At 34.8% G+C, this 18443-nt stretch overlaps 1 protein-coding gene across 2 annotated transcripts in view; it reads right to left on the bottom strand.

Annotated features, from left to right (window-relative positions):
* Nucleotides 1-18443, bottom strand: part of Epha6 (EPH receptor A6) — a 711982-nt gene that overhangs the window by 210112 nt on the left and 483427 nt on the right. For both annotated transcript variants that reach the window (XM_048346467.1, XM_048346468.1), the window contains exons 8-10: nucleotides 12454-12562; nucleotides 9930-10000; nucleotides 7083-7208 (exon numbers count right to left, since the gene is read on the bottom strand). In XM_048346467.1, the coding sequence (XP_048202424.1) occupies nucleotides 7083-7208; nucleotides 9930-10000; nucleotides 12454-12562 (306 nt within the window). The remainder of the gene's footprint in view (nucleotides 1-7082; nucleotides 7209-9929; nucleotides 10001-12453; nucleotides 12563-18443) is intronic.

Here is an 18443-nt window from a genome sequence, read left to right as displayed (position 1 = left end):
TACAAACATGGTGCTTTGCAACCAGGAAGAGAAACCTCACCACACATGAGCTTGCTTATGCTGGTAACACCTTTGTCCATTCCAACCTCCAAATCTGTGAGGTAAACAATTCTGTTGTTTCCCCAGTCTGTGTGCTATGGAAGCATGTCTTGTTCTGTTTGTGGTTGCTGCTGTTGTTGATACATACACCACAAATGAGGTGAGGTGGAGAGACAGGAGGTGTATTTTTGATCATGGTCCTAGAAATTTGAGATCAAGAATCCTCATCTGGTAATGGCCTTTTTGCTGGCAGAGTTCCAAGGCAATTCAGTGCATCGCATTGCAAGAAGCAGCAGGCATGGGTGATTGAGTGTGTCTTCTGCTCTCTCTCTCTTCTTACAAGACTCACAGGCCTTTGCAGTATTGACTTTAATGTAGTTATCACTTCCCAAAGGCCCTACTTCTTCACACTGTAGTTGGGACTGTTTCTGTCTTCTTAATACTTCACAATAGAGATTTAATTCTAATGAATTAATTCTAATGAATTTTAATTCTAATCTAATGAATTTAATTCTAATGAAGCCTTTGGAGACACACAAAACATATATCTAAACCAAATCACAGCCTGATCTAACATATATTTGTTACATGTGTATGTATATTTATATATATCATATATGCACCCTGAGCCTTCTCTTTTTAGTTCATCCTTTTCTCAGTAAAAGCAAAAACATATTTCCTCTTTGTAATACAGTATGTATGTCATTGTAAATTGAAGTTACCAAACTAAAAAGTAACTATTACTAATTAGGTAAAATGTAGACCCACATTTACATTTGCTTTAAGAATAAGCCCAAGTTTTGAAAAAAATCTATGAAACAGGGAACCATCACCTCAAATTGTAATATATTGTGAGACTTTCCAAGTTATTAGTTAAATACTTGGACAATTAGATTGAAAATGCAAGTATCACTGTGGAAACAATCAGTTAATTCCTTCATGCTGGGCAAACTATAGCATGATATAAGCAAATCCTATCAGCAGATTTATGACCTTAAATCACATTTTATTGCTCACCACTGTAGAAAGCACATGATCTCCCAGGCAGTATTACTGAAGATATGGCATTCTGAAATAATCTTACAGTGTAAACAACTCTTCACTTCTGTGCAAGACAGAGATTTAGAACTGCATCCATTTTTTTCTAAACTTTCTCCAAATTGTATTCTCAATACCTTGCCATCACCAAGACACTTTTGTTAAACTCAATTGTTCAAATGAGTTTTGCATTTAGAAACCAACAGTATACTCCCAGAGACATGTGGTAGCTATAAGATTAATGATATTCACAAAGGCTCCACAAACGTCTCATCAAACCAACACTATGTCACTCAGCTGTATGAGAAAATCAGGCCTGACAATTTCTGAGTACCTATATGACAATGGTTCTAAAAATTCTGTTTGCCCTACATACAAGGCAGCAAATAGTTTAAATTCTCTGTATGAAAAAAGTGTCTATTAAATTGTCTACATTGAATAAATGTGTAATAAAGGGAAAAATCTTCTAAATGAGAATGATGTGCTCCAGAAAGAGATGTTCCCAGTAGATGGGGCAGTTTAGTCCTGATTGTGTATAGCTCATGCTACTGATCTTTTTCACTATCAATTTGTAAGAATGAGTCACAATAAATGATCCAAGCATCAAATGATATCTTAAATGAAACAAAGGAGTTGTCCCTGGGAAATCTGGTTAACAAGGATGATCAGAAAGCCACATACGTACAATTTAAAACACTACTACTGTATATTGTATGCAGACATCTACAGTAAACACAATGGTTACTACAAACCGGTTCTGTATGATTTCTGTTGTTTTCACTGGGGGCTGGGTTTCAGATCACACTAATAAATAATAGTATATAAAATAGTGATTAGTTACAAATTATTGAACTTCGTTCTTGCTAGCAAGCTCCTCTTTTTGGCTTTAATAAAAAAAAGTTGCACTACTAGATAAGTCTTTAAGTAGACGTTACATTTCTTCAGGTAAGCGGAATTAAGGCTTTCTATCCACTGAATCCAAGGGGATTCATATCTGACAACAGTCATACAAATGAGTTTAGAAGTGAATCTAGGCTGCTGAGTGTTCAGGTGAGATTTTAGCCACTCATGACCCCCAATTGTAACTTTTTCAGCAGGCTTGCAAGAGCCTGAGCCACACAAATTGTGAGAGTATTGTTTTTGTTTTGAATTTCAGTATAATTTTTATGCAGCAAGTAACAACTAGTATATCACAAGAATATAAATACTCTTGCTGTTGGTTGTGGGTCTTCTTTCTTTCTTGGTTCTTAATTGTAAGAAATTATTAGCCATATTTATATCTCTAGAAATGTGCCCAAAGTTAGGTAGATTGGCTCAAGTTGTAGTGCTTACTTACAAATTGCGAGATGCTGAGCTCAAATGATAATACTGAGAAAAGAAAAATAAACATAGAAAAGCACTCAGTCTTTGCCTGTATTCTGACATAAGAACTCTTTGTAAATTAGAATCTTGATTCCTTAATTTCATCAGATATTTTATCAATATACAAATAAGAAAGGGGAGAAAAGGAAATATAAAAATTAGTACATTTTTCATAAGGTATACATGTCTTTTTGCATTTCCAATTATACAAATGAAATGCTAAATAAAATAACAATGTACTATTTTTCTATAGAATATGCTATTTTACTAAGTAAGTGCAATCAAATATAATAAATTCTAAAATGTTGATCTACTTGTCAGATAAATTGTTAATATAAACAAATGCAACAATCATAATTCATAAATATCTTCTCTAATTTTGGTCTTTAGTTTTATTTCTAATTTTTATGCATGGCTCTTGACTTTTATACTGATTGTTACACTTTAATTTACGCTTTACTATGATTTTTGCCGTTAAAAAGACACATGTAGTTATTTAAAATAATTAAATTAATTATTGAATAATAAAATAATGTAATATATTAATTGTGCATTAATTTACAGATTTGTTTCTCTCAGAAAGCAATTACCATGCTGAGGCAATTAGCAAGACTGGCAGATCCACATGTAAGGTAACAAATGCTCATGGCCTAGCTTTCAAAGTAAAATGTAGATTGTTGAATTGTTTTCATATAAAATCTAGCTAAGATCTAGTAAACTGATATATAATTTGTTGATATTGGTACAATTTAAAGTAACAAGAATGGACTTTTATTTTAATTAGTAATTTTAAACTAACTGAAGGTTACAAAATAACAAAAGATATTTGCTGTCAAATTCTTCATGGGCCAATTTTGGAGTCATTATGTTCACTATGTTCATTTTTCACCTTTTGGTAATATGCCTACATTTTAAAATTATGTGTGTATTATTTGGCTTATCCTCAATATGAATCATCTCTAATCCTGTTAATCCTAACAGGTAGCTGTTATTGTTATGAATCCATATAGAGAAGTAGAACAAATATTTAAAAGATCTATAAATTGCTCAAGTAATAAAATTAGTAGCAAAGGCATGATTCAGCCTTGCTTCAGTCTGTGTCTTTTTTATCCTGGTCTTAGTGTCAATGGAGATTGAATAAAACTAACATTTTCATTACATTGTTTGATTTAGAAAACAAACTGCTGAGTAAAGGGAATGACATCGTTGCTACAATCTGTTGTGGATCTTATTCTTTTGATTGGTTATGCAAAATAACACACACACACACACACACACACACACACACACACACACACACACCACCCAAAACTTTCAATTTGACCTCTACCCTAAATGCTTTAAAAGACAAGAACAAAACCAGCTTCTGAAGACCATCTTGTCTGATAGACAAACTATGTGATATGTAAACCACGTTGCTTCTAATAAAATGAGAATTGTGAAACCACATCTTCACTACTGTTTGCATTTCTTCTTGTAATGTTGCAGAAAAATATAATCCAACAGTACAATAGGGACAACCACAATACAGTAGATACAAGAGTTTCTTTAAGGTAACTAAAAAGTGGTTAACAAAAAGAGGCAGGCCAATGTGATGCTGGGGCCATGGAAGATGACTGAGGAGACCCACCCACTAATGTGTCCATTTTGCCTTGCTCATCACGTGGAGACATAACCTCAAACATGACAGCAATTACAGAACAATACTAATAGGCTCAAAATATCACAGTTACTTTTTATGTCTTTTGTTGTTGTTGTTCTTTCAACAATCTTTTACATTGCAAATATCTGCTAGGAAACCAACAGCTAAAATCCTCTGATCTACTCTAGGAAGAGAAAAAATAAGAGTGACACTAAGCCTGAAGAGAAAGCTGATAGTAGAAGCAATAAGGAGTTTGGCACAGATAAAGGGATAGAATACAAATGACAGGAAGATATTATGCATTTTCATTGAGACTAGAGAAAGAAGGAAGGTCAAATTTAAGGAAGGTACCCTATGGGCTTAGAGAGACAAGAATGATTCTTTTTAATGGAATATGCTTCAAAATTATAGATACTCTACGAGGCTAAGTTCTCTTACAATGTCATATGTTCAGTATTGTCTAGAAAAAGGGATAGCCTTTTAGTGACCTTTTCCAGACCATGATTAAAATTCAGTTTACTAATTTTCACATTATCTCTCATGATATGTGTAAAATAATGATTTGACTCTAATCTGACTTGCCTTTTTTCTTTTAAGCCTGTGAATTTCTGTTTTACAGTCCTCTGCCCACAATATTTCATTTTATGATGCAAAAAAGTCAAAGGAGATAGATGATCCTGATAGTCTCCTATGCAACAGAGCTGCACACTTCATTTAAATGGAAATGTGCATTTTCATGGAAATTCAGGCCTGTGTTGATGAACAAAGATAAGCTGCTACTACTAAATAGACTAGTAAAATAAAAAAAAAATATGAAGAAAACTCACATAATACAGTGAAAGTTACTGAAAGGTAGGGAAAGTTAAGACTTCATACAATGTCAAGACTATACATATACATATATAGGTACATATATGTATGTATATACAGGTATATATATTACATTTGTATGGTTCCAAAGCTGAAAATCCTAGGACAAAAGTTGTAGAAGACAGATTGAATACACCAATCTCTGATAAATGTAAGAAATTCATATGAGAAGATGAATTAGCCTATAGTTTTGTAAGTATGAGCCATTTAACAAACATTGTTCAGTGAATTTTTTAGGAAATGTGATGGGAGACCCAGCTCCAATGTCTCTCACACCTGTAATCCTAGCTATTCAGGTGGCTGACATCTGAGGATTATAATTCAAAGCCAAACTGGGCAGGAAAGACCATGAGACTTTTACCTCCAATTAACCACCAAACAAACCAGAAGTAGTGCTGTGACTCAAGTGGTAGAGCTCTAGCCATGAACACAAAATATCAGGGACAACAGCCCAGGACCCTGAGTTCAAAGCTCCAGAACCCATACCACAAAAAGAAATGAAAATAAATATCATGGATCACATGCTCTTTTCGTTCTGAAAATATTAAGACCATTTTTTACATATGTGTTTTATAACTCACTTTAAAAAATATTTAATGATTGAATAATATCTCCAAACCAGAAACCTGTAAATATTAGCAACTCTTTGCTGGGTATTGTAAATTATTTCCTAGATAACAAATTTCACTATCATGGTTCAGGGGTCAAAGGTCCTTCTGTTCCCATGTTAAAATTCTTAATGACTTTTTAAAAAAGAGACTCTGCATTTTCATTGTGCATTAGGCCCCACAAGTTTTGAAGCCTGTTGAGAAAGGTCTTTAAAAGGGTGCAAAACATAATCAGGTTCTTTCTGGTGGCCTTTGGTGCTGTTTTTGCAAAGACATGACAGCTGGCTGGAATGACCATACTTGGCCTGTTATGCTTTCTGCCAAGACTACAGTGTATAGCAATTCCAGGATAGTATATAGTACTCATCTGGGGTGAAGGGTGTGAAAGAGGAGTCAGTCTTTCTGCACTAGCCTCACTCCCTGGCCCTTTTTTTGGGGCGGGGGGGTGTTGCCAGTCCTGGGGCTTGGACTCAAGGCCTGAGCTCTGTCCCTGGGTTCTTTTTGCTCAAGGTTAGCACTTCCCCACTTGAGCCACAGCTCCACTTCTGGCTTTTTCTATAAATGTGGTGCTGAGGAATTGGACCCAAGGCTTCATGTATGCCAGGCAAGCACTCTATCACTAGATCATATTCCCAGCCCCCTTCCTGGCCTTTTATTAGTGACAGTCCTGGGCTGTATTTCAGGTCATGGGCATGGTCCGTCCCTGAACTCTTTTTCTCAAGGCTAGAACTCTAAAACAAGCCAGACATCCATGTCCAGCTTTTTTGGTGGTTATTTAGAGATGAGTCTCAAGGGCTTTTCCTACCCTAGCTTTGAATTTTCCTACCCTCGCTTTTAATTGTGATCTTCCGATCTCAGCCCTCAAGTAGCTAGGATTACAGATATAAGCCACCACTACCCAGCTCCCAGTCCCCTTTTTATAAAAATATCACCTGTTTTCTAACTAATTTAGAGTATACATACTTATGAGCTGGCTTACAGTAAATGGTAAATTTTCCAGAATAGTTAAATAATGAAGTGTTCTGAGTACTGGAATATTCCTTGTAGGAAGAATGATTAATTTGCATTAAAATGATATAAAACTATATTGACCCAAATTTTAGCTAGAATGGTCCCCAGAACACTTCTGGGCCTTGCTGAGCCTCAAGGTCATTGGTATGAATACTAATTATAGTACAAGCCTATAGACATTGGGGTTTGTGTAATCTATAATAACCTTAGGAAAAACCCTGAAATTGCATTTTGTACATAAATTTCTGGAACACTTGAATTTCACTGTAATTTATCTTCATTTTGAGAAATGTCTACAGGATGTTAAAAATAACTTATGAATATACTCATTGTTTGGACATCAAATATAGGGCACTTGTACTTATAAATAGCAATATTATCTAAGATAATTTAACTCCTTAAAAATTTTCAGTGACAAAAGCTGTTCAGATTAAAAATATAATGTTGAGGAACAAGTTACAAAGCAAGCCACTAAGGAATCCTATGTTCCCAAATGTAGGTTGGATGATTACCTGCTCCAATGACTCTCTCAATTCGAATTCTTGAAGGATCAATCTCTTTTGCAAATTCATGGACTGCTAGGGATGGGTCTTCATAAGTATCTGGATCAATATAAGTTTTAATTCCTGGAAAGCGCACTGCAACAAAAATAAAAGATTGAATTTTAGAGTATTTTAGTAGTGATACATCTAGTGACTATTTCAAAACTGACTTACTAAACTAGTTCGTCTTGTTAATTCGATCTATCCCCTTTTCTCCTAAAGCTCTGAATAAAAACTTAATGTTTTTATTTGTTTGCTTCCCCCTCCCCCCAGTCCTAGAACTTGAACTCTGAGCCTGGGCACTGTCCTTGAGCTCCTTTTGCTCAAAGCTAGAGCTCTACCACATGAGCCACACAGCGACACGTCCAGCTTTTTATGTGACTAACGAGATCACAGTCTCATAGACTTTCCTGCTTGGGATGACTTTGAGCCATGATTGTCAGATCTCAGTCTTCTGAGTAGTTAGGAGTATAGGTATGAGCCATGGGCACAAGGCGACCTCACTGTTAATTCAGTATGACAAATTTGACTCTATTTAGAAGTGGATCAGAGATTAATAAAGCAGTATTTTTGGTATATTTGTGAGGGGGATTCCAAGTAGGACTAAGAAGGGAATATTCCCTTTGAATGTGGGTGTCAGCATCTCAGAGGTTTAGAGCTCAGAAAAAATAAGAGGACAATGATTAAGTTTCATTTTATAACCTAGTATAATCTATCAAACTGGTTAGTTGTACCCTATAGGGTGTTTAGTAAGTAGATTACATTACTTTAGGAACAAATGACTTGTTTATTTATTTACTGAGACACAGTTTTCACAATTACATTTTTTCAGTTATTTATGATTATTACATATTTCTACAGAATGAAATGACTTGTTAATGTTACTTCCTTTCTTAAAAATATGTATAGTATAGAAAAAACCTGAACTTAGTACCAATTTTGAACATTGGCTTACCAATTTAACTTATCTCAGTTTTCTTAAACATCAGTTTTTCTCTCTCTTACTCTTTGGCTGCCTCAGGTTATTTTCCTTGCTTCTTGCTGAGCCCATCTGGCTTAGTGTATGCTAAACTGCTACTTAGAAAGCAGATAATAAATATCTCAGGAGCATCATTTTCCTGTGAGCCTCAGAACTTAATGCCCCACAGTGAATCATAAGATTGCCCAGGATAAGTCACCTGTCCAGGTGTCTGGACCCAGGTTTCTGCAATCTGTTTAAAACATTTTAACATCATCCCATGCTAGGTATGAGCTCTAGTAGTGCTGGGAGACACAACCTTACTGTACAAAAAAATAGCTTGGGAGAACTTCTAACAATGCATAGATCTTAGCCATGCCCTGGACCTTTGAGTCAAAACCTTAGCGTGAGTAGATCTACAGATATATGATCCTTATTCTCTTCCTTTTTGACATTATTGAAGATCAAATTCATGTTAGGCAAGAACTCTACTGTTAGGCTACTTGACTGCTACACTAAGAAATCATAGGAAGCTGCTAGGTGCCATTTAGTAAGACCTATAATCCTAGCTACTTGGGGGAAAAAAGCTTAGAAAGGCATAAAAGTTTTTGATAATCCTTCTCAAAGGATAGCTCTATACAGTAGCAGGCACCTGTTATTGTAGCTACTGTGGAAAGCATAAATCAGTAGATTTCAGGTGCACTTCTAGGCAGGAAGTGAGACCCTATCTCAAAAAATGTCTAGTGAAAGAAAGGGTTGGATTCATTTCAGGAGTAAGAGCACCTGCTAGGCAAACACGAGGCTCTGAGTTCAATCCCTAGTACTGAGAAAACAACAATGAAAAACCTTAGGAACTATAGAACTTGGTCTGAACTATACTGCTACTTTATAATGTCTTCATTTAAATCTTTTCCTTGCCCTGGAGGATGACCTAGAAGAGAAAGGCCCACATTCTTTTTATTTCCTTTTATATAAAATAAGCTTTAAATACTTAAACAGGTTGCTTCATATACCCTCTCAATACTTGGTTTAATTAGAGAACATCCCTTTCTTGTTAACTCAGCCTCTTGTGGTGGAAAAATTATCTTGACAAAGTAGTTTGCAATTTGGAGGCGGAGGTAGGCGTTAGGGAGGAGAAGAGGGCAATTATCAAACCAACTATAGTGGTAATTATAGCTTGCCTTGGAAGAGCTCTTCCCGTGAATATAACCTTATAATCATCACAAGGATTTCATACATAATCTGAAAGTTAAAGAGCTGATATTCTTTTTCAGTGTTAATGAATTGTAAATTGCTTTGTTATATGTTTCTATGGGAAAGAAGGAAGATTTATTAACATCTCCATACCTAATGCTCTACTAAAAAAGACCAACTCATATGCAGGAGTTATTAGGAGTGGCAAATAACTAGATATAATCAGTCAGCATCTATTTTTAGCAAATTCAGTCTGTTATATTTTCAAGCAAGCAGAATAGGTACAAAGATAATGTCATTTAATGAGAAGCAGGTGCAATTTCCACCAAAAACCTGGAAGCCAGAAAAAGTCTTAATGCTGAATTCCTTCCTTCCTTCCTTCCTTCCTTCCTTCCTTCCTTCCTTCCTTCCTTCCTTCCTTCCTTCCTTCGTTCCTTCCTTCTTTCCTTCCTTCCTTCGTTCCTTCCTTCCTTCCTTCCTTCCTTCCTTCCTTCCTTCTTTCATTTTCTTATTTCTTTCTCTATCTCTTTCTTCCTTCCTTTCTTTCTTTTCCTTTCATGTAAGTGAATACGTTTTCCTTTTCAACGTATCAGACATATTTGAAATTATTATCCACAAAGTTGACATTATCTATTATAATAGAAGGGAAACACTTCACTACTTACGATGTCCATTCTGTAAGTGGTTTCTTCTCTTCTCTTCTGACTTCATTTTGGCCTTTATGTACCATTGACACCTTTGAAAAAGGTGAAGAGAAACTTATTTCAATAATTGTAGCATAGGATGCACATCAAGTGGCAGAACTCTTACTTAGAAAATGCAAGACTGAGTTCATATGCTATTGCCTCCAAATACGTGTGTGTGTGTGTGTGTGTGTGTGTGTGTGTGTATAAGGAGCAAAGTCATTTGAAATATATGTATATATATGTATGTGTATGTATATATATATATATAGTAGACAAAGGACTTGTGTTTCTTTTTGCAAATTTTAAAATACTTTTATTACCTGTAGCTGCACAGATAGAGGTTTCAATTCAACAAGTTCTTTTATTTATATAAAAATATGACTTTTATCTTTAAAAAAACATGAAAAATCCCCATTGAAGGTTTTTTGATGTACATGAAAGTTAGCTGCAGATAAGAATAATATCAAGTAGTGTCCTCTCCAAAATAGGTATTTTCTAATATATTTTATAATCATTCATAACCATCATTTTCATTCTTATATGGCTTCTGAAACAAGAACTGGTTTAAAAAAAACCCAAAGCATTAATATTCAAAAAGGAAAGGAGATTCTTAGTTAGAATCTCAGAAGTTTAGGAAAGAATCACCTATTCCCAATGTAAACAAGTATGATAGTTTATTTGTTTAGAACTTTTGGAAATCTGGTAGAAGTCTGTCCTTTTCTTTCATTGGCTAACTGTGCTTTCCTGCTGTTTTCACCACCAATTCATAAGTATCCATATGAATTGACAATTCATCAAATTGCCAATTCAAATTGTTTCCACAAATTGCATCTCTGGCACACAATCCAATCTTTCAGGGTGAATTTGGTATCTAATCTTATGGCAAATTTAATATATTCCTATAGGGTAGCAAACATTAGTTTATCACTGAATCATTATCCCTAAAATATTCTCTACTGATTGAAAAGTTTCATGAGAATTTTAAATCATCATAGTGGCAATTGTGAGCCCTCCTTACAATTAACCATACAGAAAAACTCTTTTCAATACAAACACTGTAGGATATTCTATTTTCTTTGGTATGTTCAATAAAAGAAAGGTTTACAATCTTATAAGGCTCTTTACAGATAACACTTTCATTGTGTCATGACTCAAAAAACCTGTGGCCTAACTACCTGTCAATTTATTGGTCTGCTGTCAGAATTATAAATAATAATTTTCTTTTTTGTTCTTGTCTGTGCTAGAGATTGACCCCAGGGCAGTGCTCTACCACTGAGCTACATCCAGACTGTTAATTTTTCACCTCCACACACCCTAGCTTCAAACTCAAAGACTCTATGTGCTTTCTATCTCACTGGAAGAATCTGATCTATAATCAATGGCAATTTTACATAAATGTCAATAAAACATTAGCAACTAAGTGAAGTTTTTTAAATGAATAAAAGAAAGGTTGCAAAGAGTTCACACAGAACTACTGCCCATGTAAGTGGCTATTTGTCATTTCTGCTCTTGCACTGGCTCCCAGGGTTTTCTGGTAGAGTTTGTGCAGCGGAGCTATGGAGTCAGCCCAGCTATCTATTGTTTGGTTGGTGTTCTCATTACAATTTTAAATTGTGATACTGATTTAAAATTTAAATTTAAATCATGATATTGGTTTTTCAGTATGCGTATGTTTCAGGCTACAAAGAAAAGTTTTGACATGTTCTATTATGCCCCATTAAACCATAGTTGGATTATTTTTTTAGTCCTTTGAAGAAATTATCAGTTTCTTGTAATTTCTGACAAAAAAATAGCTGTGCCCATTCTCTAGGGTTAAATAAACGAATGAAAGATTTTTTTAAGTAAGCTCATATAAATTATTTTCATTTTAAATTCTGAATTGTCATTTCCTGACTCATGATAATTATTTATATATTGAAAACCAATAAATGATTTTAATACATTGTCAGAGCAAGCCCTTGTGAAAATAGAACATTAGGTAGAGATGGAAAAGTCCTTTGACCACTAGGCAGGATGTAACACCTTTGCCGGTGTTACATTTCTGTTACATTCCCATCCACGGTGCTCTAAAATAGAGGAATAATGTAATTCTAATACTGATATCCAATATATAATTCAAAAACATCAACGTATCATTTTGCTTTTTATCAGGAGTTTTAAATACGTTTTTCTCTCTAAATTTCTTTCTTTTTTTTCAAGAAAAGTTCCTTTTGTGGTATATTGGATTTATAGTAAGGGAAATATCAGAAATAACATTCTACAAAGAGACTCATTTTACAACAGCCACACGCCTTCCCCTTTTTTGGGTGTGCTGCTCAAGGACTGAGTAGGAATACATAATGATGGTGGTTATGTGTTCATGTAAAGTTCACAGTATAAGCAGAATCTACCAGAGACCCCCTTCTCTCAGATGTGCTTCTTAACCTTTAGGAGCACTCAAATAAACAGTAAAGAGAAGTGAATATTCACGAATTTTAGGGCCCCTTGTAGAGGCTTCTCTTACCTCCCGGTGATGAGAAAGAATAAAGTGAGGATGACCAGGAGAGTGAATCCCCCCACTGCCGCAGTGGCTATCACCAGGATCTGCCCTTGCTCCGCTGCCATGTCCGAAGCTGAAACACAGATATCCCATTGAAATTTTCCTGCGTGCGACCTCCTCATCAAAATCCTGTTGCCTGGTAATATTTACTGTAAATATGAAAATGCTTCCCAGAGCAACCTGAAATAGGTAGCCTAGCCCCAAATAAATTATTGCTGCATGGGGCTGGAGTGGTGATATTATTATTCATAAAATGCCAGTAAATAAGTAGATTCTCAATATTCTGAATTTTAGGATTAAGGTTATATGATAAAAGTGAATCAGCAACTGGACCAAAGGCTTTATTGTTCATTTTAGTTTTCCGGAATCACTTTAGCTAATAGACCTGGCATTATAGACTCTCTTGGCATATGATTCGACAATGTGGAAACCCTATTGTATAAAGTCCCTTTAAAAACAAGATTTTTCAACATACTATGTGAAATTATGCCTTTATCTTTTGTTGTTCTTCCCTATGGTTTTACCTCTGTTGTCACTGTAAATGATTTTGGTACCCTGGGTATTGTATATATGTTTATCTGATCTAGGGAAGGGAAGGGGAACATCAAAATGAAGACACAAGGGGGCTGGGAATATGGCCTAGTGGCAAGAGTGCTTGCCTCATATACATGAAGCCCTAGGTTCGATTCCCCAGCACCACATATATAGAAAATGGCCAAAAGTGGTGCTGTGGCTCAAGTGGCAGAGTGCTAGCCTTGAGCAAAAAAAAAGAAGCCAGGGACAGTGCTCAGGCCCTGAGTCCAAGGCCCAGGACTGGCCAAAAAAAAAAAAAAAAAAAAAAAAGGGAAGACACAAGGGCTAAAAGGTGAAACAATGTAACAACAATAGTTACAATACAATATGCTGTAAACCAACTGTACAACTGGGTGGAAGGGGGAAGAAGGTGGGAGAAAAAAGAGGGAGGGGATAAAACAATTGATAAGAAATGTACTCCCTGTCTTACATATGAAACTATAACCCTGCTGTACATCACTTTGACAATAAATTTTAAAAGGAAAAAAAAAATCCAACACCCTCCTGGCTGAGCAGAGGTGGCTCTCAGCAGGAGGCTGAGATGTGGAAGAACTGTGGTTTGTAGCCTAGGCAGAAAAGTCTGTGATACTCTACCTCCAATTAAACAGTGAACTATGGGACTGGAAGTGAAGTTCAACTGGTTGAGTGTTAGCTGTGAGCAAGCAAGCCCCCAAATAGCATAAGACTCTGAGTTCAAATCTAAGCACAAACAAAAAGGAGCTTCTAAATATTTCACATAACTAAACTCAAATGTTCCAATTACCATCACACAGGATACATTTAAAGGTGACAAAAAGGTTTCTCTTTTTCTTCCATTGCTGAGATTTGATCCTAGAATATCAAAGATGCTAGGCAGGCAAACTCTATCTTAAAACTACATCAGAACACATTTCACTCATCTTCTAAGCATCTTAAAATGCATGAATACAATGAATTCACTACTTATTTTCCTTGGCTGTAAAAGTTTGTAGTTATTAAATGAGATTAAGTTGCTGATGTGAGCTAAAGACATGTATGGAAATAGCAGGTGAATTATGTTAGCACATATCACCTAGTAGGTATTGATAACAAAAGTAATGTAAGGAAACTAAAGCACAGAGAAGTTAAAAAGCTTGCTTGCATTGAGAAATGGAATTCAGGTGCCCATTTAAAAAAATTTCTGCTCCCTTTTTATTACTCAAATAATATTGAAGGAATAGTTAATAGTTAATCAATATTTTATATTATTAAATCAGTAAGTTTCTTAACTTGAATAAACTATAAAATTGTAGTACTATAACTATATCTTAATCTCATAAGTTAGAGGAAACAAATTGAATCAAAGAAATTATATAAGTATATACTACTGAAAAGAAACTGCATATTTTTCTACCATAAATACTTATTAAACTTCAATATTTAAAATTTCTATTGAAGTCAATTTTGTATGTGAATTAAGTATGTAGTACACTTTGCAAAATTATACACTTCTAGCATTAACCTCTCGTAAAAATGATTTATCTATTAAAGAATACCTTAAAGTTGTTATTGTTGAGTCATTAATAAACCAGTTACATTCAGCATTTAAGGAGCTTTTTTTTTTTTTTGGCCAGTCCTGGGCCTTGGACTCAGGGCCTGAGCTCTGTCCCTGGCTTCTTTTTGCTCAAGGCTAACACTCTGCCACTTGAGTCACAGCGCCACTTCTGGTCATTTTCTGTATATGTGGTGCTGGGGAATTGAACCCAGGGCCTAATGGGTACGAGGCAAGCGCTCTTGCCACTAGGCCATATCCCCAGCCCTTAAGGAGCTTTAAAAAAGAAAAGTAAGTGTAAATAAAATACAAAAGGCACTTATGTTCAGGTTTCAGTAAGGAAAATATGAAACTGGAATTAGAGTTTCATTGCTATGATTTAGACAAGATATTTCAGGCAATCTATTATATGATTGTGTTTTAATTCATAATCTTTCCAGACACAAGTTAAATAGTTCTATCTTAGCCAGTAAATAATGTCTTGAAGCTTTTGCATTAGTTCTTCACTGAATTTCCTAATCTTCAAAATTGCACTGATAGCATGAGAATTAATGCTGTGCTCTCAAATGTCACCTTTACCAATACTATTAGAAATCATTAAATAGAAAATTTTAAGAAATTGATGTCATAGAAACCATTAACTGTTGAAGATAAAGAGGATGACATTTAAAAATAAAAAATATTGTTTATATAGAAATTGCTGTGTTTACAAAATATATAATATAATTGAAGAGATTTGAAAATGGAGCATATATTTTCATAGTCTTCAGGTAGCAAGAAACTTATTTGAATCATGCATTTAAACTCAGATGAGGGATAAGATTTATATAAGTAGGTGTCTGCAGAAAAATTAGAATCCCTATTAAAAATGTTGACTTAAATAACTTTTAACAAATATATCTCTTTTTGCCTACTTTTGTTTACATATTCGTGAACTCTGGTTTAATTAAAATTTTAATCCAATAAATATTAAGTTGTGGCAGTTTGAAAAATGAATAAATGTGTATAGGTGTTTCTTAAACTTCTGTATGTAACAAAAATATAAATAAACCGGGTAGTTGTAAATCAAAGTTTTTAATGAGAGAGTGGAGAGAGATGATGGAACTGAAATAATAGAACAAAGAACAGTGTCATGTTCATCAACCATAGTCCTTACTTGTTCTTAGCACAATGTAAAGACAGAGCTTCAATTCCATTAGCAAATTTATCTTTGTGGACTTGATAGGTGGGTACCATTATCACTCCTAATGGAAGTGGTTGTATTCCTGGCCTAAGGGGAAAGCAAGTACTTTGGTTCTGATGTGCCAGTCTCTTAAGGCTCTTGGTAGTTTTAGAAACTACAATTTTCACTCACAGGAGAAACCACTTGACCCAGGTCTTCTGTTACCCTAGAGCAATACTGCTTTGTTTCACCTTGGCTTCATGTTTACTGCGAAAGAGCACCGAATTAACATTCTCGTCACAATTTTCCAGAGCACTTTTATTGTGTTATCCATTAAGGCTATAATAGATACATAGTGAAAAAAAGAAGATTTACCATATGGAAATAAAAAGCATATTCATATTCCTGCTGTGGCCCTTGATCCTGAGAGAAATTATTTTTGCCTTTGATCACATCAGAGTTGGTTCATCAGAGTGCTCTGACTTCATCTCAGGATAAATTCCAAAGTCCTTAACTTTATTATAACAAGGCATTCTACAAGATTCTAACATATGTCACCAGATTGTTGATCTCATCACTCTGGCTATGATGAATTTCTTTCAGCTCCTTGAAGGAACCAAGCTTTCCCTACAGGCCAATTCTAATTTAATCCTCCTTTATGAACATAATAAAATTTAGGAAGGTTTTCTCTCCTGATGTGTAGATTTAGATAGGCATTTGGACATTAGAGCCTTAGAATACTTCTACGAAAATACAACCCTATAATAGTTCAATTGAAATTACTATTTGGTAACTGTGTTTAATTGGAAAGCCAATTCTGTGAGTAAATATTTATTCACTATGGCATCTGTAGGAACTGAACAATCATATGGCCTCCCCACCACTGGAAAAGGGAAGTTACATGGACAAATGGACATCTTGAAATTAGTGGATTGTTTTGTAGCCCCAAATCCAGTGACAAGTGTTGTTATCAGAGACAGAAGTAGAGAAGTCGAAGGGGAGAAGGCTACAGGAATACAGAGCAAAAGACTGGAGTTAGGCAGCCATGTGCCAAAGAAAATTTAGAGATAGTGAAGCTGGAAGACACAGAGAAGGGTTATACCTTACAGCCTGTGGAAGAAGCATGTTTTGAGCATTCAAACTGTGATCTGTCATCTTTAGCCATCAGGTTTTTGGCTAGAGTCCTCAGAAATAAGTTCAACTGATAGGACTTGATCTACCTTAAAAATATGTCTTTGAATCAACTGAAGGGCTATATCTCCTGAATGATTCTGGAAAGAAAAGGTTGTCTAATGTGGGTAAACTCTACATGGCTATCCTTCCCTTGACATGTAAAGACAACTTGCCTTAAATGTAGCTTTACCTTGTATATGAAAAGAATGTACCCAAATGAATGAATTTACAGTGTTTCTGTATGTTTGGAGAGACAATGCTGCCTGAAAGGCAGGAATTATTAGAGAACTCACATTTGTACATTTTGTGTGGTTGAGTATATCAAGCTCAGCTTTGTTAATCTAAGGTTAAAAATGGATTCATTGATTAATTTTTGCCTAGTGTAGCAGTATATGGGTGTAATCCTAGTACTTGAGGGACCAAAGTATGATTATGAGTCAGAGGCTGTTTGTATTCAGGATGAGTTCTAAGCCAATTTATACACTGAGACCTAACAAACAAACCAAAACATGAAATTAAAGCAAAATAAAATAGAATGAATTCATCCAACAAATATTTATTGAGTGACTAATGCATATCAGGCACTAAACACTAAGGGTACAGAGATAAACAAAACAGACAGTACTGGGTTAAAGGATTTGCAATTCAGCAAGGAAGAGAGAAACTGAACAGAAAACTTTTGAGGATTGTTACAAAGAAACCAAAGTAGAAGAAGAGAAGGAAGTATTTTCTGAAGATGAGCCAGTGGAAGAGAAAGTGTGGAAAAGATAACTCTTTTAGCAAAAAGGAGGAAAGAAAAAGGGATGTTCTTTTAGCTTCTAAGCCTCACTGACTTGCTTCATTTAAGCAGACAAGCAAACTATAAAATGTCTATCCAATGGATTTGTAAAAGTTTAATATAGCTATTCAGCTAAGTAGTAATGTATTCTTTTCTCAGTCATGAAGAGAAGCTTACTGATAATTAGTTTTGCAGGAGAAAATGTATCTATAACTTTTTTTATGCATAGAAACTGAAGAGAGCTAACTTGTCCTTCAAAATAACCACAATGAAAGCCAGGGTAGGGAATGAATTTCATTTGTGATAGCTGATTGGAAATCCTCTTTTGCTAAATGGAATGGGTTGTATTCTTAGAAAAAGATAAGTATATTAAAATGATATATTTCATTTTTTTGGTTTTGGAAAGAAGTCCACTTCCTTAAGAGAAAGCAATTGTCTAAAAAAAATGAAATGAAATATTACAAACAAGGTCTTAGCACCTAGCTAGTGCTTGGCATATGTTAGTATGCCATTATTAAGTGAGGTCTGTTTTCGTTTATTCTATTTACGGAAGAAAAAAATCGAAGTTCTTTATTTGGAATCCAAATACTTAAAAAAATGATTTCATGTCTTTAGAAAAGTGAGAGAAAAGCAATTTGGCTATTTTTATCCCAAGTATTTTCTTGTACAGAAGCATATGATTTTTGTCTCCCTGCAATCAACATTATTCTAGTTTATATTTACATTTCAAAGTAAAGTCTGTTATTTGAATCCCAAGT

The sequence above is a fragment of the Perognathus longimembris genome, chromosome 5 (genome assembly GCF_023159225.1).
Source record: "Perognathus longimembris pacificus isolate PPM17 chromosome 5, ASM2315922v1, whole genome shotgun sequence".
Classification (NCBI taxonomy): domain Eukaryota; kingdom Metazoa; phylum Chordata; class Mammalia; order Rodentia; family Heteromyidae; genus Perognathus; species Perognathus longimembris.
This window is presented reverse-complemented; position numbering and strand designations above follow the sequence as displayed.